At 41.0% G+C, this 26851-nt stretch overlaps 1 protein-coding gene across 1 annotated transcript in view; it reads right to left on the bottom strand.

The window, feature by feature from the left end:
• LOC111629087 (ATP-binding cassette sub-family G member 4-like) overlaps window positions 1–25765 on the bottom strand; it is a 62182-nt gene extending 36417 nt beyond the window's left edge. Inside the window, exons 1-4 of the mRNA XM_023372948.1 lie at window positions 25728–25765; window positions 21980–22384; window positions 16635–16821; window positions 3902–4047 (exon numbers count right to left, since the gene is read on the bottom strand). Coding sequence (XP_023228716.1) covers window positions 3902–4047; window positions 16635–16821; window positions 21980–22384; window positions 25728–25765 — 776 coding nt within the window. The remainder of the gene's footprint in view (window positions 1–3901; window positions 4048–16634; window positions 16822–21979; window positions 22385–25727) is intronic.
• Between the last annotated feature and the right edge of the window lie 1086 nt (window positions 25766–26851).

Genomic DNA, 26851 nt, shown 5'->3' with positions numbered 1-26851 from the left:
TAATTATAATCTGTCGATGAAAATAATTATCGCTTTTCCATCCACCGTCTTTCCAAACAAAGAAACGTTCAAAATTTCTAAGAAATGCCAAATATCGAGCGTAAATGTTTCCCACCCATTCGGCACTAAGAAAAGTCATTTTATTGGTTCAAAGCTTCCTCTTCTATTCCCCCGTCGTACTTGCTAAATCTCACAAACGTAGCACTTATCATACGGGATACGCGTTGACCACAGCGTTTGCGCGCATTTCGGCTCTCGACGTCGGTCCCGAGTAAAATCGCAAGCCAATTATATTTTTACTTTAATATTAGCGCATAAAAGGCGTACGTAATGTCGTACGTCCAGTACGAAATATTTTAAAATAATAGAAAATTAAAATGGAAACGAACTTATCTGGGAGGAAGTGGCGAATATGTATTTCGTGTATCAAAAATGTCATCTAAAAACTAAAAGTACGAATTAAAATAGAACGGATACATTTGCAAAAATATTATTAAGTAATTAATATTTTTGCCTCTGTAAAGTACTCAGAGTTTCAAAGCTTCTGGTGGGGAGAAAATCTACTCATTAATAAATCTGGTAGTGTTATATCAGATTTTGTTCTTAACTTTTTAAAACTCGGGTTAAAAACTGCGGTAAGTATCCAGGTATGTGGAACAAAAATGAATCGACAGCGCCTTCGGAATACGCGCTATCGACAATACATACAACTTACATACTAAAGGTAAAACAAAAGCAAATTTAGAAAATATAAAAAAAAATTCATAAAAGTAAAAAGTACAAAAGGAAATATGCTAAATTTCAGAATTATATTAAAAGAATTAAAGCATACCTTATAGATAATAGTTTAAGTACAGTTGCCGCCGATAAATCAAAACAAGTAGTTATATTAAAAATAGATAGACCGAATGGAATGAAAACGGATATTACTTCAACCGATAAGTATGGTCGACTTCCCGACGACCCTGCAAGTAATATTAGGTATTGCCTAGAATCTAAAAAGTTACTTAAAGTAAACACGGTCGGTAAGAGCGAATGTCAACTTACGATGGAACCCGAACTGAACACGCGAAAATGAGGACGCGTATAAACCATTAGTAGATATTAAAAATGATCCTCTTTGCAATATATAAAATTCTTTAGAAAAATTAGTTAAATAAGTTTAATACCCGCAAACATAGTATAAAAACACTGAAGATTTAATTGATAATTTAAAATACAACAAATAGATGAAAATCATAGAATGTCGAGTTAGACTGCTAGAGCCTAAAAAAACAAATACACCCTTCGATTCGAAAAATTCATTATTGAATTTATGAATAGAAATAAATTACGAAGAGCGGCTCATCGATCTTCCGTTGTTTATTTTTAATGATTGTTATTACAGACAGAAAGGAAAACTTTTCACTCAAACAGACGGTATTTGGGCACTCGTATCGGCCCAAAAGTAGCCGATTTACGCCAGTGAACACGGTGGACATTACCTACAAACTTAAAGGCGTATTGTCTTATAAGTCACGGCGCTCTTTTAACTCGCTTACAAATGATTTCAGACCGCGCAAATAATATACCTCCGAATATTTAATTTGATGTAGAGATGGAAGACGCTAATCTAACAAACTTTTTAAACGTATGTAATTCTCTGAAATTTCGGAGAACAGTGGCTGATCGGTTAACGAACACTTGGTAGAACGGTTGGTGACAATTGCAAACCTTTCGGTCGATAGCATTCGTCCGAATTTTGAAATTCTCCCTCGTAATTCCAGCATTTTGTTTACCTTTTTTGACAAAGAATTTTTTATAGTCTTAGCGGACGGGTACGCGTCGCTTTTATTTACGAAAGGCGAGAGTTTAACTGTTCCATCGCTTTAATAGGAAATTTCGAATTTCATCCGGGCCTCGCATTTAAGTAATTTTTTGTGCGCTACTTGATTTCTGTAAGTTTTTATTTAAACTTTTTACTCAAAAAAGAAACTGATAATAGTATAGACCCTAAAACGAGTGGAGTGTGCTAACCATACAAACAGCCAAGGCGCAAGATGTCTGGCGCTGCTAAGGAGTACGACTCGAACGGGCACAGTCTTAGCTACGAAAGATATATCCAGAAGACTCGAGCGGCTATAGGAATGATGAAAATCACATCTGAGAATTAAAGAGCACCGAAGAGTTTATAATGGAACCCGAAACTGATGCGATAACGGAAGAATTCCGAGAACTCTTAAACGAAGAGCACCGAGAAAGTCGGCGAGAAGTGTTTTATTTTGAAACAGAAGACGACGAAAGAAGATCATTGCCGATGTCCGCTATTAAAGATCTTTCGAAGAAGTGGGGGGATGTCGAAACAACGGTCATCCAAATGGCATCCAAACCAGAATGAGGTTAATAGGCTTGGAAATCTCTACAATTACAACGTTATTAATCACATCCTGCAGAAGAGAGAAAAGCCATCGATATTGGACGATTCTTTAACCCCACAAACGGAAAAAACGTGACTGATAAAAATGCAAGGTTGTGTATAGACTATATGTATTTTTACTATTACGTATAAATAAAGGTAGTAAGAAAGTATATATTTTTTAATGTTTGAGGTTTCCGGACGAATTAATCAAATTGCCGTTAAAACCTATGGTAAATCGATAATCGGTTAACGAACAGTCTTGGAATGGATTACGTTGGTTAACCGATCACCCATTTTCAATATTTTCATCCGTAAAATTACGTTACTCCTCTCAGATGTTTTTTCCAATTTTTCGGGTTTACATTTGACGTAACGCGGGTATTACTGTATTAATAAATTTTTCTCCTTTAATTTAACTGGAGCATATTTAAACTGAAATTCTCGGATACCGTTTATATTACGCCAATGTGGATTAAAGCGGTTTTTATTAATTAATTGAAATTGCGACGTCGTCGATGATTGGCACGGTCGGGCCAGGCCACTAACTTCCTACTCGGTAGTGCCGTCGTCCAGTTTCTGGTCGCGGATATTTTTTATTTACTTGTAAAAAGGGTTGAGACGTAAGAGTTACGAGATATTTCTAACCTAGGAAAGGGAAATGTGTAGTGTAGCGTGGTTAGCGAAGCGCACGAAAGAAAAACAAATTCCTTCCCGCAACTTTTACGCTTTCTACTTTTCATTCACATTATATTTAATGTTTAACGTAACGTACTTTTAGTTTTTACGTATATTTGTTCATTCTGGAAGTAGATATCGACTGTTCTCGCAGCCTTTTCTATTTACTTGTAAAAACAATTAAATAAATACGGTATGTAATCTGTATAAATATCTTTGTTATAATAAAATCGTTCTTTTAACTGGTTTTTTTAAAAACATTATTTATATTTAGCGAGCGGTACATCAACGGAAAAGAATGGTAATTTTTTTTATAAAGAAAAGAAAAAAATTGTATTTTGTCTGCTGTTCGTCCCACTTAGCCATAGCCCGGTTGACGTTGTCCCGATTGGTCCGGCCGTCGATTTTAATTAACGTAGGACAGGCGGGAAGTTAACCGTCGGTGGCCGGCTTTTCCCAGTAGCTTGTTTGGAAACAGAGGTAAAAACCAGTATTAAAAAGTGTTTTATATTATCGAGCAAAAATAAAATTCTGTCTTGCGCCGTCCGCTATCAGATTCTGTTACAAAAAACATATTTTTAATTACTATAAAATGGTAATAAGGTTAATTTTGAGGGTAGGGTTAACTTTTATAAAAAGTATAAATGCTAATAACCGGTAAAATCGTCATAAAATATGGCCTACTGGACATACACACACCCCCTGCAACTCACCAGCAAAATTTACTAGCATTGACTCCCCCGATATACGAGCGACCTTGCCAAATTTCGCTTCTTAATCTTTCCCCACGGAGAATGTTGAAAAGAAAAGAAAATTTAGAAATAATACCTGGTAGGTTCGTCTAATATAATGATTGGTGGATTATTTACTAGTTCTTGAATGATGCCGACTCTCCTTCTTTCTCCTCCCGATAACTTGTTCGTTTTAGTATTTTCACTCTGCAATAAATTCAGAGTTTTCAGAATATCCGTTACCTGAAAGAAAAATAACACAATGAAACAAGGCAGGATATTGTATTCCGTGTAATTTCCCACACTCCTTTTTATCCTTTTTTCGTTTCACGAAACGTAAATCGTTGACCTTTTATTGAGAGCTTTTCCTTTAACTCCTGTTGTGTGTCCCAAATCCTGCAACTCGAATTTCATCCACGTCTAAAGAAGATGCATTTCAGGGGGGTCTACCCGAATGTCCATAAACAAATATAGAATGGACAGGTCGACGGCAGGCCCATCGGTGGCCGAGAGGTTCCGTTCCCCGAACACCGGACGTTCGGTCGTGGGTTCGCGCCAAAACCGGACGGAGTGGCCGCGTGGAGTTTTCCGGGTTTTCTCTACGACTATAACGCCCGAAAAGGGGCCAGTTACCCTTAAAAAGACCTCCCGGAAGGCATTCTTCTAGGCAGACTGTCCGAGTGTTGCGTTGCCGTAACTTATGGAAACAAACGAACAGAAAGATCGATGGCAAAGCCGGCCAGTGGTCCAACCCCGGTTTCGAAAGTCGAAACACGTTACCGTAAAAAGGGCGAAGGCTATTTCTTCGTATATCGCCTGTATATTGCACTCGTTTTGTTTCAACAGATACTTAATGTACTGTACAGTACGGTTGTATTTAGAGAAGGCGCATTTGATAGACAAAAGCGTAACACCGTTAAATCGATAGGGTCGGACCATCTCGGCGCCGGGCAGTGTTGCCACCTTTTCAAAATTGCTAACCCGGACATTTTGAAATTAGGATGTTATACACAGGCATGCGCAATATCATTTTATAGCAAAGAACTAAACTATGCACGTGCTAGTTTTAAACAAGTTAGGGAGTTGTGTTTGAACAAACCAAATATTTAGCAGCCGGATGACCGAGCGGTCAAGGTGGCAGCCTACCGCTCTGGGGGACCCGGGTTCGAATCCGAACGGGTCGAAAAATTTCCAGGAATTTTTCGGGGGTGGTCCGTTCCGATATGTCGGGCCTCGTCCACCCGGTAGCCCCATTGTGGGCCTGGCCGAACCCATAATGAACTTGCAAAAAGAGGCCCTCTTAGTGTCCATAGGGCGGAAAGAGTTTTAAAAAAAACCAAATATTTGCCAGAGATATTTGCAAGTTGGAAATTTAAAAGTTCATTTTCTGTCATTCTTAGCCCGGGGATAAGTTTGGGTGGGAGTATGAAGTTAAAGTTCGTTTAAAATAAAATACTCGTAAATATTTTTATAATTATTTTGTTTCGTCATAATTTCACAATTTCTACGTAAACCGGACGAATGAATATTTAATCCGAATCATAAATTTAAAAACCGGCCCGGAGGCAACACTAGCGCCGGGCCTTTCGATTTGGTCCAGATGCGCCTACGTAAATCGCACCGCTACCGAACACCGACGAAAACCTTACTAATAAAAGCGTCTTTGTGTATTTTTAAATGTCGTTTGGGTGTTTTCGAAAACACCCGAACGACACTTAAATCGACAGAAGATTATTTTAAATCTTACGCTACGTCGTACAATTATGCGTTACCCGTCAAACGTATTTGGCCAACGCGACCATCCTCCGGCCCCCTCGGCGATAATACAATTCGATGGGCGCGTAGGGTATTTATAGTTTACAGACGTATCTCGACACGCGCGGACACAGATGCTATTATTTAAATTAATATTATTTTTGTTATATTGGCATTTATTAAACGTGTTTTCTAATTTTGCGTTTAACGGTATTCTTTTCTTTAAACAAAATTTTATATTACCCGTATCGACGTTACGATCTGCTCGACTGCCACGTAAATACCGTGACGACGTCATAACAGGCCACGTAATACGGAGGTCGAATGCTCTTTTCGGCAATGTTTCGTCTCCGCTACGTAATACTCGGTTTGGTGCCGACCGGAAAAAACTACTCTGGCCGTTTTAAGGTCCTTTTCTTCTCTTCTTTTTCGCCTAATCATCTCGATCCTCCGTTCTTTCCAGAAACTTAGACAAATGCGCTGGCTAAGTAATTTACAATTGTACGACTAAGCGTAAGAATTAAAATAATCCTTCGTAGACGTAAGTGCGGTCGGAACGTTTTAGTCACATCCCGGATAGGAAGAGGCCGATAGTTTTGTTTTCTCGTATTTTATATATTTTGAAGTAAAAGTAATTCCCGACCCGTCGAACAGTTTTTTCGACTTTTATCGTTTCTATTAAAAATATTTTACCAAACACAAATCACCCGGAGAAAATGAGAAAAAGAATTTCAAATATTTACACGGGTTACGTTTGGTTTTCCGGACGTCGCTCTTTTGGTTACGGACTACGGGATTCATTTGGAAAGAGCCTGGTCGACAAAGAACTTATACGGAATACTTGGTCGGCGGAATGGTACCGAAGGAATTTAAAATAAGTGCCTTATTCTATGGTCTTTTTTCCTCCTGCACAGATGTCAGTTTTGCTTTGGACAAACTTTTAAATCTTAGCGTTAATAAACTGCGATAAAAGACGTAACGAAAAATAAGGACTGCGTAATTACTTATTCATTTCAATCATCGTTCGATCTTAATCGTTTGACACGCTGGTGCGCACCGAGTGATATAATTTACTGTACGATTTAAATAATAATGTTGATGTTGCGGCTGCGTAAAAAATATCTACCGTACAGTACAGTACATATTCGATGTAAATGGTAAATGCCGCCGACATTCCTTCGATAGATCATTTTTCACCGGCCGAATAAAATATACAGTATAGTAAAACCTGCGTAAACCGGAATGACACGATATCGATTTCTTTTCGGTTTAGCGGGGGGTCCGTTTCGAACGGGTTCTTTTTAACAGAAAATCGCCCTTTAGCCCGATTTCCTTTCTATTCCAATTCCGTTTTGGGCAGGTTTTACCTTAAACTGTGTAATTTAGGTAAATATTTTAAGTTTGGCATTACCGGAAGAAAGAAACACCTTTTCTTTTCTTTTTCGTGTTTAGAAAAGACACTAGCCATTAGGCCTTTTTCCAGTGTCGACAAGTAAACCAAAGAAAAACAATCAACAAACATTAAACCGAAAATTCAAATAACAAAGTCTAATCGAGACGAAATTTTTAACGTTATTTTTCAATACACCGTAATTCGATATTTGCCGACATTCGTTACTTAATTTGTTTCCATAGATTAACATTTGGAATTCGGGTGACGATTTTCCCACCGTCGGTCTACCGCGGGGATAGAGTAACCGCTAATCCTTCGGATATTTCCAATAGAAACGTTACCATATTTCTTATTGTATTTTCCGGGTAACTATTATCCTTCTCACCTTTAACGAATCTGTGGCCGGCCGGTAAAACTCGTTTTACATATAAGCTACGAATTCTGTCAATTTTATCAATTTGATAATATTGCGACACTTAAGCCCGGTACTCACACGCGGCAACGGACGACAGAAACCCGTCGACAGAACGGTAAAACGACGTCACTTTCGCCGTGGCGAAAAGCGGAACGGCAAAAATTAGACCAATAGGAAGGTCGTTTAGCGACGTCGTGGTAAAGATACGCGGGACGATAGCGTTCGAACTATGGCGGTGGGCCAGCTAAAAAGCTTTATTTGTACACTACTACGCTGATATCTTTCATTTATACGCTATATTACTATCCGATTTAAATATTAATGTCAAATAGACTTACTTACCGCGTAAAGTATTGGGAATGGAGTAAGCGTAATTCGATTTTGCTAACTTTCGACGTTTTAGAATATTTTTCCTATTCAAATTATTCGTTTTTGATATTTCTATTTTCCATCAGATCGAAGGCAAACTTATAAAGTTTAATCGATACAACGAAACAATCCCGGTAGACGCCATTTTCGACTACTGGCACGTGGCCTACCTACTGTAGTAGCTGGTTTATATTTACGGCTGGCAGATGGCGCGTTTCCGCGTGCGAGTACACGCGTGGCGGAAAGACGACGGAACGCCAACCGTTGCCGCGTGTGAGTACCGAGCTTTAATCTGTAAAATATAGATTACGGTCGCCTGGAATAAAACGATTTTATTCCACTCGTAGTTTGTTAAATGCGTAATTGGATGCACTACCCAGACAGTTATTGCTTCTTTTATTTTCGCTTCGGCACACGTATGATCGAGGCAGGCGAGGCACTTGCCCGGGGCCCGTAATAGGTTGTAAACGCCCATTGTTTTATTAGTATCGCCAATTAGTATGTTATTAGCGCCATATTCGAGAGTTAATAATTAAGAATGACATTATCTACCGCTTCGACATCTAACAACATGACTGAGAATCAGATAATGTTTGTATATGCGCATTAAGGCGGCTATACACGTTAAGTTAATCCTTTGAAACTGCCTGACCTTGAGGAACTTCAGAATTTCCTATCGCCCACAAACAAGGTTTGTTTCTGGAGGAGAAGGGGGTGCCAATATAGTATCGTGCCCCGGGCGCCAGTTACGTTCGCTAGGCCATTGTCTCAGTCAGTCAGTCGGCCATGGCATCCGATGACGACATACTGACTGTTCTCGGATGTTTATTGGCAACAAATTGTATTAAAAGTCACGGGAAAAAAGTATGCATAGAAGTCAATGGTGTAAATAGTAGTAGTAGTAGTGATTTGGGTAGCACTGATGACAAAATTAATTTTTCAAGAGAAATTTTGGGCTTGAGATTAAGGATGTACCGATTAATCGGTAAGTAATCGGTAATCGGCCGTATCGGCCACTTAGCCGATTAATCGGTATCGGCCATTTCCACCGATTAATCGGTTTCGATAATCGGCCAATTTTACATTTTGGTATTTTTGTTAGAATGTTACGTACAATGCTAGTAATAAAAACTAATAAATTTCTGTTATATATTTATTATTTATTACATGACAATCTGAATATTAAAAAAATTTTACTAATCAAATTATTCCTTTCATCAATACATATTATAAGTATAACATAACGTATAATATAAAGTTTAAACTTTACATAAGAAAAAGTATTGAATAGGTTAAGAAGAAAAATTAAATTTTTATTTGTTTCATAAGTTTAAAGTTTAAATACAAAACAAATATAAAACAAATAAAAATTTAATATTTAAACTGTAAAACCCTTAAATTACAATTTAAGGGTTTTACAGTTTGTTTTTACAATGCAAAAACATGAGAATTTCATCATTTTCAGGGCATAACCTATTTTTTGCCGGCTCATAAATGTTACCTTCAGTGCTGAAAATTTTTTCACTTTCAATGGAAGATGCTGAGGCACTTAAATATTTCATAGCTATTTTGCTCAAATTAGGGATAAATGTAAATATGTTTCTAATTCTTGATCGAAACGTTTGTTCGTCTCTTTCTTTTTTTTTTTCTTTCTTTTTAAAAACATGCTATTCTTCATTCTTTCGTTTACCAGAAGCTAATTCATCAAATAAATCAGAAAAACTTAGAAATTCACCTCCATCTTGATCACCTCCAGAAGTAGAAGCTTCAGAATTTAATTCTTATTGAGATTTCCTCTAGCATATCCTCTTTTTGAAATTTCATTTTGAATCTAATAAAAATGACAAGCATAAAGACTTGTTTTCTATATATGCTGAAAATTTTTTTTTATTGGATTTTCTAGTTCTTCTGTTGTGGTATTAATGCCACTAAAGGAACTACTGATCTTTGCTTTTGATAAGAATAATTTCAGAGTCTCTATTGTGGGAATTATTGAAGATGAAGTGGCTTCTCGTTTGCTGGCTTTCCACAGTAATTTCTTTGAATGGTTTTACAAGTAGAACAATTTTTTCAACGAGAGACCACTGATATGGGCTCAACGTAGGAATTTTATTATCTATAGCATATGTGACAAGGGCCTTTTGCTGTTCCAACATGTAGTATGTAGAATTCCAGCGAGTAGGAACATCTTGAATTAATTTGTGTTTCTGCAAACCTAACTTTTCTTGCAAATCTTCCAATTTGATTACAGCTACAGCAGAATGATTAAAATGTGTGACAATATTTCTATTAACTGTGATTATAGTTTTCACATCTTGTTTAGAAAATATGCATTCGTTTAGTGTCAGCTGCAGCGTATGTATAAAGCATGATAATGCTTCTAAGTTGCAATTCCTAATTCCAGCTACCAGATTTGCTGCAGAATCTCTTAGTACTAAGAATATCTTATCACTTGTCAACTTATACTGTTCAAGAACAATTTTTAACTGTTCACTGATTCGTGTAGCTGTGTGGGAACCTTCAAAGGAAACAATTTGCAAAACAGCTCTTTCCTGCTGAAAATCATCCTTCAACCAGTGAGCTGTTACACTTAAAAAAGGAGAATTGTTTGTAGTTGCTGTCCAAATATCAGCGGTTAAAGAAATATATTTTGTTTCTGTTAAACACAGAAACACTTCAGCTTTTTAAACAATGTCGAAGTTTCCATGCGTCAACAATTAAGTGTTGAGATTTATTTTAGAAACAAAGGAAGAGATTGTTGATTTTGCGAGGATATTCGATCGTCTCTTGTTTACCTGACCCGAGGGAGATGGAAATACCAGGTGGAGAAAAATGGGTTTTTTTCCACATTATAATTAACTCCAGGATCTCACACTATTAATACAATAAATTATTAACAGTAATCGGCCGATAATGCATGGCCGATTAATCGGTAATCGGTAATCGGCCATTTTGCTTATCGGTGCATCCTTACTTGAGATTCTGTTAAAAAGCATCAATTATCAGCGAAAGATCAATGGCAAGTCCATTTTACTACCAAAAAAATTCATAGATTAAATTTTATAGACGAAAAATAGCTAATTTTAAAATCAACACGTTGTATAGATATTTAATAAATAAGTAACAAATATAATTTAAATAATTATTATATTAAACTATTTCCCTATTTTACTTTGTCTTATTGTTAAAATATTATTTCAAACTGTCGTGTTTTAATTTATTCGGATATTAAAAGAAGAAAAAAATAGCAAATATATATTAATAATTGTCAACCCCACATCCGATATTAGTACAAATTGTAAACATTATCATCGCGAATTCATTTTATAATTTAATAATTAAAAGGAATTTTAGTAAACTTTGTCTTATTTTAAGTTGCCGTGTTTTAATTTACTTGGATATTAAAACAATAAATTTTTTTAAATGTAGAAGAAAATGATAAAGAGTATCCAGATGTTTTATGAAAACGGAAGAAATGAATTGAGAAGTTTTCTAAATATTAAAATTATAATTTATAATACTCAAAATATTTTTGATCCGAAAATAATTTATAACCTGAAAAATTAATTTATTAGGTTATAAATAATAAAAGTTAATAAGGTTATAGAAAATAATTCTTCCAAACATTGACAACACATTGCAGTGACAGACAGGCAGTCTGACACTGCGGCAGGAAAATCAAATGGTTTTTCTATTCTACTCCGGTGGTCGGTACAGTTCTCCAAAACTGTTAAATTTTCTCCCACACACTATCAGGAATTACTCAAGGTCAGGCATGCACGGTCAATCCTTTGAGGATTAGCTTAACGTGTATAGCCGCCTTTAGATGTGTTGGGTGAAGTTCGGAATAAAGCGGCGTTGGTTGAGAAAAATATAATGTTTATCGCTGCATAATTTTATTTGTAGCCCTCAAAATACAATGTAAATATTCAAATGTAAAAATAAAAATACGCATTACGAGTAAATTAACATTTCTGTAGAACGAATTATATTGTTAAGTAGTTTTTCATTGTTAAGTAGTTGGGAGATGCCATCGGATGGCACTAGCGAAACTTCGGCATCATTCCGTAGGTAATTTTTGTGTCGGGGCCCCGAGTTTGACTAGGTGGATTGCATATATTATAACCTATTTTTGCAGTTATAGTTTTTCTTTCTTTCAAGTACACGTTTTGCGTGTTTCTGTTTAACATATACTATAAGTAAGTAATTTTAATATTTATCTTTATATCTGTATGTCGTGCGAAAACTGGTTTAACTCGACTTATGTCGCTTTTACGTTTATTGCTGCATTTTAGTCAGTTTTCAAAGGGCTACATTTCTGCGTTTATAACTTTTTGATGTCACTAATAGTTTGAGATATTATGATAAAAAATGAGTAATTACAAGCACGCGAGTAGTCATCAAAAAAATTAAAAACGAAAGCAAAAGACGAAGAAAACAAAACGCAATGTAACGCTTTAATGCCATTTTTATTTAAAAAAAACACAAAATCAAGAAACGGACGTTAAAATTGAGGAACAGAAAAATCTCAAAACAACAAAATGAAGAAGATACCGTTGAAGAAATTGAAAATTTTTTGAAAACCCAAGAAAATAACGATGGCGGCCAACAATTGTTATGTGAAACATACGAATCATTTTCAAAGGATATTGGCCAATGGCCAAAAGTTTTAACGCCGGAGATGAAAAATATTTACATTAGAAAGAAATCTCATCGGAATATTGAATTTATACACGAAGCAAAAAAGGTTTCGAGTACGAGGCAAAACCATTACAAGATCCTGGCGTAAAACAGCATTTATGAAAGTAAAGGGTAATGGAAAAATTGTTAATAGAGAATGGCTTATTTTCAACAGAAAAAAATAAGTCTGCATATTGCTACGTATGTAAATTGTTTTCTAACAAAAATGCACAATTTTCACAAAAGCGGGGTTTTGACAATTGGAAAAACGTACGCGGTAAGTTAAAAGGTCAGGAAAATTCGATTGACCATAGAACTCGTATAGGTACGTTTATTGCTAAATCAAATTCGAAGGGTCGAATTGATGTAGAAATCAACAACCGATGGAATACGGAAAAACTGTATTGGAGAGAAGTATTAAAACGGATCGTCTCGACGATACTATTTTGTCTAAAAATGGCTTGGCATTTTATGGCTCAACGACTAAATTATTTGAGTCGAATAATGGAAACTATTTAAGCGCGCTACGGTACCTTAGTGAGTTCGATCCTTTCTCAGCCAGCCATTTGAAATAAATAAAAACCCCGGTTCCGGGCGCGTCAACTATTTGTCCCCAATAATCTGTGACGAATTTGTTAAAATTGTGGCAGAGAAATTAAGCATCACTATTTTAGACGAACTAAAAGAAGCAAAATATTAGTCTTTAATATTAGATTCATCGCCTGGCGTAAGTCACGTCGATGAGATGACAATAATAGTTAAATATATTTCGGCAAATGGTAGCCCGTCGAGCGATTTTTAAGTTTTATTCCTATTTTTCGCGCACCGCCGACTGTTTAGAGGAATCGGTAGTAAGTTATTTGGATAGTCGATATAAAAATTTGTAGAGGCCAAAGCTACGATAACGCGTCGAATTTATCTGGCAAATACAATGGTCTTGGAGCAAAAATAAAAATAATAATGGCGAAAGCGCTCATTACGTTCCACGCGGCAGTCATTCTTTATATCTTGTGGGTAATTTTGCCGCGGATCGTTGCCCATTAGCAGTTTGATATTTCGGTACTATTCAAAATATTTACACTTTTTCTCCCGCGTCGACATATTAAAAAATCTTTTCCAAGAGAACAATAAACCGCTTACTATTAAACCTATTAGTGGCACTAGACGGTCGGCAAGAGCGGATGCTATTACAGTCGTTATCGATGGATTCGATGAAATTAAATGGGCGCTGGAAAAATTAGAAGAAGACGTGCCTCGGAAAAGATTAACCGGAAGAGAAACGAGAGGTTTATACTAGGTTTATACTATAATACGAAAAGTTTTGAATTTTGCTTAATGACTGTGTCGTGGAACAAAATATTAAACGGGATTAATGCAACGAGTAAATCGTTGCAAGAAATAACTTAATTTAAATGTACAGAAATTACAAGAAATACAAGAATTACAAGAAATATATTACAAGAAATAACGTAATTTAAATGTAGCGCGCACTTTATACGAAAGTCTTATAGGATTTGTCGAGGAATTAAGAAGCCATTTTGATTGTATGGAAGAACGAGCTAAAGAATTATATGGCAATTTTACGCATGCCATTTATTCGATTGCCGTAAACGAAAACGTCATTTTGATGATAATTGACGATGATATTCAATTTTCTGCCAAGGATAATTTTAAAATAAATACTTTTTATGTCAACCAGTCGATTAGAAGAAAAACAGCATTTTGAATTTTTATTTACTGAAACAGACGCGCGTAGTGAAGATAATACTGTAAATAAGACGTATAAAGCGGATATTTACATTGGTGAGATTTGTGAGGAATGGCTTCAGTTTAATGCTATTTTAAAAGAAAAGAATGGCCGAGAAATGTTTTATTTTATTATAAATAATAATACGATATCAACCTTTTCCAATATGCAAATTCTTCTAAGAATATATTTTACCGCGCGGATAAGTAATGCGAGTGGTGAAAAATCTTTCTCTACATTAAAAGTTATTTGAGAAAGTCGATAAAAGAAGATAAATTCTCCGCACTATCGATAATCCGAGTTAGATTAATATTTTTGCGCAATCGAAATTCACAAATGATTTATTTTTTCTACTTTTTTATGCACGAATCGTTATTTTTTGTATTAATATATTGATTATTTTACCCTTGTAATTGTTTTGAAATAAAAATACTTTAATTTTAAATATTACGATTTTATTCATATTTGTAGTAATACAAAATTTGTAAATATTATTTTTCCTAGGGCCCGCCAAGGTGTAAATTAAGCCCCGCGTAAGATATCATTTCTTCGGACGAGAGATACCCGAAAAAGCCTGAATTTTTCTCGTTATTCCCGTGAACCCGGCGAGAAAACTCGGACGCCGCGCTTCCTATCGACAGTGCCGAAACACGTTCTAACGTTGGGTCAAATGTCACGATTTTAAGACGCAAAGTGGAGCGGGAAGTCTTTTTCTGCCCCGATGATTATTCTTTCCGTTTATTATCGCGGCGGTTCGAGTCTTACCGTTCAATGTTCTTCCACTATTATTAATGCCCGGGTTTCGGAAGTTAGCTTAGTTCGTTACCAGAAATAGGGAGATTCGTCTCTAGACGCAAATCTTTTCCGGCGCGGACCCTATTAATATCGCGCCAGTAGTCGGGATTGTTTCGTTGGCAAATAAAAAAGCTGAAAAACCAGGATTTTCCATGGAAAAATATTCCGAATGGTTGAACGTTAGGAATATCCTATACCAGAGATGGCCAACCTACGACACGCGTGCCCAAAGTGGCGCGTCGAAGAAATCATCCGGCACGTAACGTATTATACGATATCGGTTTATTATGTTTTTCAATCGGGTTCTTTACATTTACTCTAATTACAGTATATTATTTATTTAAATATAGTTTTTTAAAACTCTTTTCGCCCCTTGGACACTAAGAGGGCTTTTTTTATTTAGCAAACTCCAAATGGAACAGCCGGGTGGCGAGCAATGGATCACCCGAAAATTTTCTGGACTTTTGATCTCGGGTACGCCAGAGCGATAAGCTACCGCTTTGACCGCTCGGCCCTTCGGCCAAATTTAAATATAGTTACTCCGAGTGTAAAACTTCTGCACGCGTAATCATTTTTAAAAAAAAATATGCTTAATACGCTTACTACGTGGCACGCAGACTCGAAAAGGTTGGCCATCCCTGTCCTGTACTTTAGTAACCGAATTCCCAATACTTTACGTCTATTCGACGTTAATATTAGAATCTGATAGTAATATAGCGTACGAATGAAATATATCAGCCAATTAGTATATAAATAAAGCTTTTTAGCCTGGCCCACCGCTATCGTCCCACGTCATCTTTACGACGTCACCACCTTCCTATTGGTCTAACTTTAAAAAGTCGAAAATTTCCGTTGCCGCGTGTCGGTATGTTTTCGTTTTTCATTTTGAAAATAAAACCCCTGGCGCGGAGGATTTTCTTCCATTTTCTCAAAGAAAATGTATTTTGTATTTTTTTCTAGAAATAAAAGGAAGGAATTAAACGATAAATAAAAAAGTCGTAATGCCGGGACGAACTCGACCTTAGGAATGCCGAGGCCGGGCCCACCCTTTCTTCCTTTCGTATTCCTTCGTCGCTTTCGTTACCGACCGGGTTCATTTCTTCTCGCCGCGGAAGTTGGTCGAATTCTGGTAGAAACGCGTCTTGTAGTCGCAAGGCGTTTTAATGGCGGATAGTTGGAGGCGGTTAACCGAGATAACATTAGAATAAAGAGGAAAGGATAATAAATTTAACAGAAATAATCATATATACCGTAATTCAATTCGAAGAACGAAACAACCGAATCTTACTGGAAATAGTATTCTTTATCGACAGATCTTAATCGTATTTTGTACGCCAGTTCTTTCTCCATCGAGCTAAATAAAGCCGGCCGTACAAAACAAAATCTGTAAACGCCTGCATAGCGGCACCGTGGGTATCGTCCGCCATCTCGAATACTCAACGCGTTGGCCACACCGCTTTTCCTCGTGGCGCCGCGCGTGCGCATCCTCCTGGATAGCGTTGGAGGACCCAGCTACTTCCACCCCCTCCGGGAGCCAACGGCGGACGGAGGCAGCGCCGGAACCGCGGTGGGTGGGTGGATTTTCCGCCCTACGATGATTATTTAACGGTTAATCGGGTGCCGGATTACCGGAAGTTTCCTTTTCGAGGAAGGACGAAAAGAAAGAAAAGACTTACCCTGCGCTTCTTTTCCGCCGGGGAGACGGAGGCGGGCAACTTGAGGTTGGCGGCCACAGTCAGCGTCTCTCGGACCGACAGGTGGGGAAAGAGAAAGATCTCCTGAGGCACGTAGCACGACTTCTGGCGGTAGAAGTGGGCCGATACGCGCTTGTCGTTGACCAGAACGCTTCCTCGGTACTTGTTTCTGCGGAGAAAACGGACCGGGTCAAGACCGAAATACTTACCCTCCGGACTTTCCTCCCCCCCCGTTCTTTTCCGTGCGGGAAAAGAGAGGGGACGGTCTCCGCGCTCCTTTTCCCCTTCTCTGCTTCTCGATCGCAGCTTTTATGGAAAGAAACTGCGGAAAGCGTTAAAGAGGGACGACGGAGACGGAAGGGAGGAAAGTATTTTCCGCCGACTGATTTCATTGGCGCAGGCGCCGACCGACGCTAGTCCGTTGGCCGGCGAGGAAGGCACCGGGCCGCGCCGGTGTCGGCGGATGGGAAATTAAAAGCCGGCCACTACGGACGGTCCGGGACGGTCTCGCCGCCTGGTAACGACTGGATAAGATTTCCCGGCGCCTCCAGGCGTTAAACGGAAACGGAAAAGAAAATGGCGGGTTGGGTGGAAAGCATTAAATATTTATATTCATCTTAGAAATAAACCTGGAATAATACTGGTTTCTGTCTCTTCTTTTTATACTTTGGTGAGATTATACAGTTGTCCCTTGATAATCCAACAGGTATGGGACCAAAGNTACACTTAAAAAAGGAGAATTGTTTGTAGTTGCTGTCCAAATATCAGCGGTTAAAGAAATATATTTTGTTTCTGTTAAACACAGAAACACTTCAGCTTTTTAAACAATGTTGAAGTTTCCACGCGTCAACGATTAAGTGTTGAGATTTATTTTAGAAACAAAGGAAGAGATTGTTGATTTTGCGAGGATATTCGATCGTCTCTTGTTTACCTGACCCGAGGGAGATGGAAATACCAGGTGGAGAAAAATGGGTTTTTTTCCACATTATAATTAACTCCAGGATCTCACACTATTAATNTGTTGAGATTTATTTTAGAAACAAAGGAAGAGATTGTTGATTTTGCGAGGATATTCGATCGTCTCTTGTTTACCTGACCCGAGGGAGATGGAAATACCAGGTGGAGAAAAATGGGTTTTTTTCCACATTATAATTAACTCCAGGATCTCACACTATTAATACAATAAATTATTAACAGTAATCGGCCGATAATGCATGGCCGATTAATCGGTAATCGGTAATCGGCCATTTTGCTTATCGGTGCATCCTTACTTGAGATTCTGTTAAAAAGCATCAATTATCAGCGAAAGATCAATGGCAAGTCCATTTTACTACCAAAAAAATTCATAGATTAAATTTTATAGACGAAAAATAGCTAATTTTAAAATCAACACGNTTGCTGGTACAGTCGACCCCCCATAACGCGGTAAATAAGTTCCGGTTTTTATGAAGCTCATTTCCTACGAGTCCTTAAATACACGAGCCAATCGCAGCCCGGCACGTGTGCAGTTTACGGACTACGGCTGTTTGAAAGGTTTTCTTCCATAAAATTAATCGATTCCTAGACTAATTCCACTCAACATTTCCAAAACACGTATAATTTTTTGCGAATAATCCGTATAAACTGCTATAAACAAAAAATTATACAAAAAATGATAGGATTACTTACCGAGTGCGTACCGTTCGACCACGCCATTGCTTAAGTTCGTTTTCGTCGCGGAGCGGCGATGGAACGGAGGCGCGCGTTTCCTGATAAATTATTTCTCGGCGAAAAATTTGCTGAACTTTGGAGACATCGTTAATATAATTATAATTTTTATGACCGTTAAGTAATAAATGGTTTTTAGTAGGTTCAGTGCTCGTTTAAAGTCAACGGTTTGCGCGATATCCGCTATTGATCTAGATTCGACCGATCTTGTCGCCACACGAGTCGGCGATGACGTTTTACAAAATTATACGAGTGTTTTTAGCGCGTTTATACGAATACGGTGGCAATTTTTTGCCGTCATATAGGAATCCGAACTACATGAACTCGTTTTATAGGGGGTCTACTGTATTTAGGATAAAAACAGTTAAATCGGCGCACAAATAATCATCGCCGCTTTATGCGGTTAACTCGGTAAGAAACTCGGTTAACGTTTTTCAAAATATTTCTTTGGCCCGCTATTTCGGACGCGAACAATGCGTATTTCAACACGTGACACAAAACTGGTGCAGCCAACCGGTCGAGAACGAGACAGTGTATTTTAATAGCATCTTGGCCATCGGCTATTTCTCTATGGGTTTTAAGGAGATGGTATAAGGAATCGTGGCCGACTTCGATCTGCCTTAGGTGGGAGGCGCGGAAACCCTGGCTTTTTCCGACACTCGGTCGGGACGACGCCAGAGTGGTTTGGGGAAGCGGTTGCTGGACACAGAGATGACTCCAATGGTAAGACGTTTTTGGAGGCTGTAGGGCGGGGGTGTCAAACTCATAGTGTTTAAGTGCCAATTTTTTGTCTGAAGTATGACAGCGGGACAGATGCTTTTAGTTTTTGTAGCCAGAAATGTTTTAAAAGTAGCCCAAAAGCAGCGGACTCGAAAGTTCCTTTTCAAAAACCCGAGATTTCACAATAAAATAAAAAAAAAACCTTATTTGTACTTTACAAGCGGTAACTTTAATGGCAGAACAAAGATTATTGAAGAAATAGCAAATAAGGCACTGATTGATTTGAATGGTACTAGCGAAGTTGAGGCCGAAGTTTTAAATGCGAAAACGTGTACGTCGGACATTCAGCACTGCTTTCCTATAAGCCTATAATAATAATTGAGTTCAACAATTTTCTTTATTAAGTATTATTTGTTTAAGTACAAAATATCACATTTTCTTTGATATCGAGATAATAAAAACATAAAGAAATAGCATTATTGAATTGATGTGGAAGGTCGCAACTAATTGTCTCGCGGGTCATAACTGCCCTACGTGTCAAAGATACGGCCCGCGGCCGTATCTTTGACGCGCCTGCTGTAGAGGTACGAGTCTACGCCTGGAAGTTAGGTTCTCCTTCGTCCTGTCCGGGTAAAAAAGTGTGCTTGGGGAAGTTAAGTCCCCCTATCTGTCCGCATTCGTCCAAGTTTCGGGATCTTCTCCTCCGTCATCCCGGTCTGGATTGCCAGGGCGGGCTAAATCACTCCCAACTTCTCCGCGTCCTTGGGATTCCTAACTCTATTTGTCCCCGAGCTGTCGATAGGGACGCGTTTCGGACCGCGGGATTGTCCATCACTCCCGCGCGGAACGCCCCCGGGGTCGGGTCACGCTCTTCCCCCAGCCACTGACCCGTAAATTTCCTCCAATGCGTTTTTCTCCCGTCCCGGAGAAGACGTTCGTACCATCGGTCCCTCCGAAGGAGCGCTGGCATTTTCCGCCTCGAACTCTGTGTAAGGTGACCGCCGAAACTTCTGCAGCCGTCGATCTCCCGCTCTCCCTCGCCATCTACCATCGGGGATGTGTCAATTAGATCTGGAAAAGCGACAATTAAACAGTATCGCTCCAATTTCTCGGCGGCCTGGGTTCTGTTTACCAAGTCGCCGGCTTATCGTCTCAGTTTCCACAACCGGTTCCCGTGGGAAGGGTCCCCGGCCACACCACAGCCAAACGAATATATCCGTATCACACAAACCAAATACAGTTTAAGCAAAAACCGACACGCTTAATGCACTTATTTATACCGTTCTTCATTGGGGTCACCGGCCAACGTAAAGAGTAAATCCTAGCTGTCGACTTTGTCTCTTTCCTTTCTACGTCAAAGGGACCCGCTCGACCCTTCGTCTAGTTTTCTTTCCCATTAGATTAGGGCCACCTACCTACTAATATATTGTGGGAAAGAGTACCGATGGTGAATATCTTCCTGTCCTTACGTACGAAATGTAATATAAATATCGAAACTCTTTTCACGGCTAAATGCAGATTTTCCCATGGCTCCCAATGTCAAATTCTAACATTTTAGGACATTTCGCGGCGCCCCTGCCAGCAACCGCCGCGTTAAACGATACAAAATGTGATTATAATGAGTTTTTCTAAATACGAACTGATCAAAATAAAAATAAATAAACTTTTCGTGACTTTAAAAACTACATAAATTTAATTCATGACAATAAGATTAAGTTATAAATGTACGGATGGAACCCATACATTAATGTTCATGGTGATTTTCTGGAAAATACTCGAATATTGGGTCTCCGTCAAGACCACCTCCCGGGTTCTCCCGGTAACTGTTAGGTCGAGGTCGTTCCGCCGCCCCAAAGGACCAGATGACCTTTCCCGCGTTTTGTCGGTCCACAGGCGTAGCGACTTCCGTCGAGAAAACTGTTTTCGTCGTCACGTTTCATTACGTCGGAACAGTTAACATTTTTTAAATGCCAAACCGAGTAGTTCGAGTAGTTGCGGCTACGAATACTACGAAAGGCCGCGGGCGGCCGCCCGGCAACGGCAGTGGACCGACGTAAGGCCGCGGGCCCCACCGCCGAGTTGGGGGAAAGAGAAAGAGGAAATTCGTCCGCCTTTTGGGCCTGGCTAAAAATGCGCGCGCGCTTTCTCCCACCCGGTGACTTAACAGCCGTCGTTCCGGGCGGCCAGCCGCGACTAACTCGCGCCTTTCCGAAACAATGTTAAAAAGTCCATAATTTCGGACCGGGATTATTAAGAGCCGGGCAGCGGAAGGCCCGACGTCTTCCCGCTTCCTCCCGATTTCGTAAGGCTTTTCTCCGGGCCAGTCGCCGTTAAAGGCCGGAAGACCTTTCTAACCCCATGGTTCGTCCTTCCGTTTCTCTTCTTTTCGCCCGGTAGAATTTAACGGCGCCCCTCGGTCTTTGCCCCCGGCCCTCCGGTCCCCTCGACCGGAACGACGTCGTCCACCCGGGAATCCGGATTCTACGCCTCTTCTCGGCGGCTTATGCACCGGCCAAGCCCCGGCTCCACGGGCAAAAGAAAATTGTCGGACCGCGCCTCTCAGCTCCTTTCCCCGGCCGGAAACTTTCGGACGTCTTCGTCGCCAGAAACGGCGGCCGTCGGGATCCGCGCCGATCCTCGGGCCGGAGGGATCGACCTTGAGAATTTTCCGTTTCGGCCGTCCGAAAGCCGTCCGCCGCGCGGCGGGAGCGGAGGACGGCGCCCGCCTTCCGTCTTTCCGAATGGAGGCAACACGAATGGACACAAAAAGGAAACCCTCCCGCGCTTCTCCGGCTCCGCGGGGAAAACCCAAGGCCCGGGAGCCGGGCGTCCCTTCCCCCGCGGGAAAAGGCCCAACTCCGCGCGCGGCCCGGCCGAGCGGACTAAGAAGCGGCACTCACCTGTCTTGGAGAAGATTCCCCGAGTCAGAGTCACTCCCAGTCGGCACCAGGACAGATCGAAAGCTTCTTCGGAACCGCGGGGGGCGAGGCGATCCGGGTCCCCCGGACGAGACACTCGCAGTAACTGCGCCATGGAAAGCCGGCGGTGCGATGGGCGGCGCGACGGGAATAAGAATGAGCGCCGCGCGGCCGACCGAGTCGCAGCGCCACCCCGGCTCGGACCGGGGGAAAAAACCGTCGGCCGGAGCGCCGCCGGCGACCGATAAAGAAAAGGGAAAGGGACCGAGGTCGACGGAAAGCGAGTAAATCCGAAGGAGCTTCTTTCGTAACGCTTCGCCGGTCGACACACAAACCCGGTTTCGGTTTTCCCCTCTCTTCCCTCCCCTCCGCGGCCGCGCTCTTGCACTGCGGGCGGCCGACGGAAGTCGGCGCGGTCCGAGGAGAGGGGGAAGAGCGGTTCCCCCGCCGGGGTGAGTGAGGGAAGGGCGAATTTGCGTTGGGGTGGCTGCCCGGGACAAACCGACGGAAGGGCCCCGGCGAGGTGGCGGTCGAAAGACTTCCGGTGCGACATCTTCCTTCCTACCGGGCGAGTCCGGCTCCTCCCGCCTTCTCCGGAAAGCCTTTCCACTTCCGTTTGGCCGGGACCGGATATTTGTCCGTGGGAAAGGAAAACGGCGGAAAAAATGCCGGGAGACTTTTCCGGGAGGGGAGAAAGAAATTTACTTCTCGGGACTTTTAATTTAAAGCCCGAATCGGTCGACTTCCGGCGGGGCGGGCGGTTCCGGTTAATGGGTGGTGGGACGACGCGTGCCTGCGGCCGGGTGGTGGAAAGCCGACTCCGACCTCGGAAGTTTATTTAGCAGCGGGACGTTTCGTCCGTCGTTCGACTCCCGGGAAAGTCGGGAAGAAGAAAGGTAGTCCGAGCGTTTTTGACGGTGGCGGGTTTACTTAGTTAAGGGCAATCGATGGTCGTCTCGCCAGTTTACATTATAAAAATGTAGAGTGTCGGCCGACGTCTTGGGGCGGACAATTACACCGTCGTACTGTACGTAGACGTAGACTATTTACACGTTATTTACCGGGCCCGACTTATTCGATGCTTATGAAACGATGCCGTCGGACACGGAAGAATTTCGACCGGTTTCGTGGTTTGAGTAGAAGGTTTAGCGGACAAATAGCGAAAGTTAAAGTAATAGAAAAAAGTAAACGGGTATGAAATTTGTTCGGTCGTCCGAGAATCCAGTAGAAAATGCAATCGTTATCTCGGGCGATAAATACAATTAACCGGAAAAGTTTGGAATTCGGGTCTGCTTACGAAACGACAACCGATTAATTTGCTAGAAACTGAGACGAAATCCGCGTCATTTTACGACGGAGTTGGGAAAAATCCCAAATTGCTTAACCGTCTTCTCCGGTTGCGGAATATTTGCGTAATTGTACGGCCGGACCGCGTTACGGCCACCGGTTCGTAAGTCTAATTAATAATCGAAAGGAAAACTGGCGCTTGGTTATCCGGACGGGCCTTTCTTTCCGCGCGGCCCGAAAAACGGCGATTAAACCTATCCCGGTAAGGACGCTTAAAAAGCGAAAAGTGTGCCAATGACGAGATCTAACCCGGTGACCGACATGGAATTAAGAAGAAATTAGCGGACGGCCCGAGTCGACCGCCTTTGACGGTTAGGCAACGTCTCCTTCCACGCCTCTCTCCCGGGTATTTTCGTAAGCCCCATCCAAGACCGGAAGCGCCGCCGGAGGGTGAAACTTTTCTTCGTTAACCAAGAGCGGGGTTAATGGTTCTTTCCCTCCTAAAAAGACGGGTTTGGTTGGAAACGGCGCGACAACTTCTTACCCTTCGACGTCGTCTCCGTCCCTTTCGGCGGGCGGACGGAGGAAAGCGGGAAAAACCGGCGCAGACTATTTTCCCTTTAAAAAATCCATCTAACTTCCCCGGGAAAAAGTTTAACTCGCGGTTACGGAATTTTATTTTAAAAAGTCTTTACGTTACCGATAACGTAAAAACATTTTAAATTATCCGGACTGCTCCGGATATCGGGCGTTCTGGCTCCTTGGCCATTATCTACCGAAATTCAATAGCGTCGATCCCGTAATACCCCCGCCTCTGGGCAAAATTTCGACGAAAGACGAAGAGTTATGGCGCGGGAAGGGGGCGAAGAAAAAGACGTCCGAACGCCATTCGGTGGGAAATAGTGAAGATTCTCGGGAGTGGCTTTCCTCCGTACTTTCCTCCCGTTTATACGTAAGAGACGAAAAAGTAAAATGGCGGAATCGCCCGCTCCTTTCGCCCCCGTCCGACTTACTGGACGCGCTGCCCGTGTTAAAATTATTCCAAACTCCGTTCCTCGGCGTTGTTACGGTATTTAAAAGTGGTCCGTGGCTGGACCCGGGGGTCGGGAAGCGCGAAAAAACGGGGATTGGGGATCTCGGACCGCGATAACCGTAACCGCCGGCCGTTCTCCCGGCCTTAAATAAGTTATTATTTAAGGCCGGCGATTAGCTTTATTGGCGTTAAAATGTAGTTTACGCGCCTTTAGCCGGTCTACCCTACGCGTCCTTCCGGAATCTGTCAGCCGATAAAATTATATTGATAAAAAATAGGCGGAAAGGCTAAAATGTCTGGAATTTCGCCAGGTCCGATGGCTCGGCCTTTGCGCCAATTTTTTAAAAAGATGGATTATAATTGGTGGATCCTGGTGGCCGCCGCCGCGTACCGGAAAATTTCTGTTTATTTACGCCTATGGATAGCGCGTGCCGGGCGAGGACGGAGGGGAAGCCGACCTCTGGACTTAACGCGTGGCTAAACAGTTAAGCGGCGGCAAGTATTAGGACGTAAGAAAGGAAATTCGCTCGGCGTTTTTAATTTAACGTCCAAAATCGATTAAAAGAAAAGGTGAAGTTTCTCCCAAAACGAATGTTATTTCTTGTAAGAAACGCGTCGACGACAGTTTTTTCGTCTTTTAGATATTTATATTTCTTTATAAAGATCCGCGACCAGCAATTTCTTTTCTTTTTCGCATTTTCGCACCAATAAATAAAAAAACTATAATAATTTTTACTGGAAATAGCTATTGTTAGTGCCGGCAAGCGGGAAGAACAATAAGCCAGCGCCAAAGATAACGGTGTCTTCGTATCCGAAGTGGGAAAAAAAGAAGAATCCCTTAGGATAAATGGACGGGCCGGAGTTGGTTGGAAGACGGAAAAAGAGTGGAAAATTGCGCCGCCGAAGGATAAAGAAAGGGTAAAAATGCCGCCGTGAATGCGACGCCCTTCTTACGCCCGAGGAGCATTCGACTAAAAACGAAAAATTACTTACGGAGCGAAGCCGCGCTTATCTACGCGGGTGAGCGGCTTAATTCGGATTTCGGAAGAAATGAATTGCCAGTGCCGTCTTTTGGTAAAAGTCGAGGCATCGTCTCGTCGTCTAACGTTTAATTTAACCCACATTTTGCGCTTCCCGTACTCGTTCTACTCCGCGGTATTCTCGCCCGTCGTTTGTACCGTTGGTGGCGCGTCCAATCCCATCTTCTTTACGTGTCTCCGTGTTGTAACTTAATCGTACGATAAACAATTTTATCTTTCGTTTTGCGTATGTACAGTACATTAGCGTCGAATTTGATCCCAGAGCTTTGCTAAATTACTGTCTTTAAATCCGCCCAAAAATACTATTTCCAATATCGAACTCTTTGTTCGCTTCGTAGTAATTTCGACCGTTCGGGCTGGAAGAACTAACCAGTAAGTCCCGTTCGGTCTATTTTCTTCTATCGGCATGGGTTTCCTTCATTCTATATTACGTAAGCGTCTAAATGTAATAAATTTAATTAAGTTTGTAATATAATATTTCGGAAAAAGTACGCGTCTTTCCTTTAAATCGGGTAGGCAACTCGCCCCAACCGTGTGGGAGAGGCGTCTATTTCTATATTTTACATTAGAATTATTAGCAGAACCTTCGGCTTCGACTATAACGCCACCCACCGCCCCTACTTTCTCGCCAAACAAAAATATGGCGTAAAGGCAAGACGGATCTACGTAGGGACTGATAGGGCTTAAGCCCCGGGCCCTAAATTTCCGGGGCCCGCAAATATTCCATGGTTATCGTAAATTTTTAATACTTTTTCGTTAACAACGACTAATTACCGTATAGTAAAAAATAGTTGGTATTAATAATATAATAATCGTGATAATTTACGGTATTATCTGCATTAACAAAAAATGGGGCCCCGTAGGACTGGGATAAGCCCTAGGCCCCGGAAAACCTACATCCGCTCCCGCGTAAACATATTCGAATGATAGACCTTTCGTATAAACGCCAATGTCCGAAAAAAGTTACGGGCGACGATAAACAAAAAGTCACTTTTAACGAAAAAATTACAAAACGACAATTGGGAAAATAGTGAAAGGCGAAAACGTTAAGCCAAGTCATCGTTAAAGTGACCGATGAGGCGTCGTACCGAGTATCGTTGGAATAAACAACCTCCGGGCATCTCCCGTATAAGTATATCGACGTTTTTCCATGCCGAAACACAGTTTAAGTTCAACGGTATAAAAGTATGTCGTACATTTCCGTTATTTTCCATCGGCCAATTATACAAATGACGCCAAACAAATATGTTTATTTCCATATGTTTTTGCCGCCTAAGCTACGTATAAAATTACGTAAAGAGAACTTTTTAACAATTTAAATTACAGAAAAAAATCGTCACTAAGTTCGACTCTACGGGAAATATCAGCCGCCATCCCCACCGCTCGACCTTTAACCGATAAGATTTATTAGCATCGATGCCCCATACGCAAAGCTCCTCGGGAAATTTCGAAACATTTCGACAAAAAGCGCGCAGTTATTAAGCTTTAAATTCG

The sequence above is a fragment of the Centruroides sculpturatus genome, unplaced genomic scaffold, assembly GCF_000671375.1.
Source record: "Centruroides sculpturatus isolate CEXI.00-Female unplaced genomic scaffold, Cexi_2.0 scaffold411, whole genome shotgun sequence".
NCBI classification, from domain to species: Eukaryota; Metazoa; Arthropoda; class Arachnida; order Scorpiones; family Buthidae; genus Centruroides; species Centruroides sculpturatus.
The sequence above is the reverse complement of the archived record's forward strand: the minus strand, read 5'-3'. Positions and strand labels throughout refer to the sequence as shown.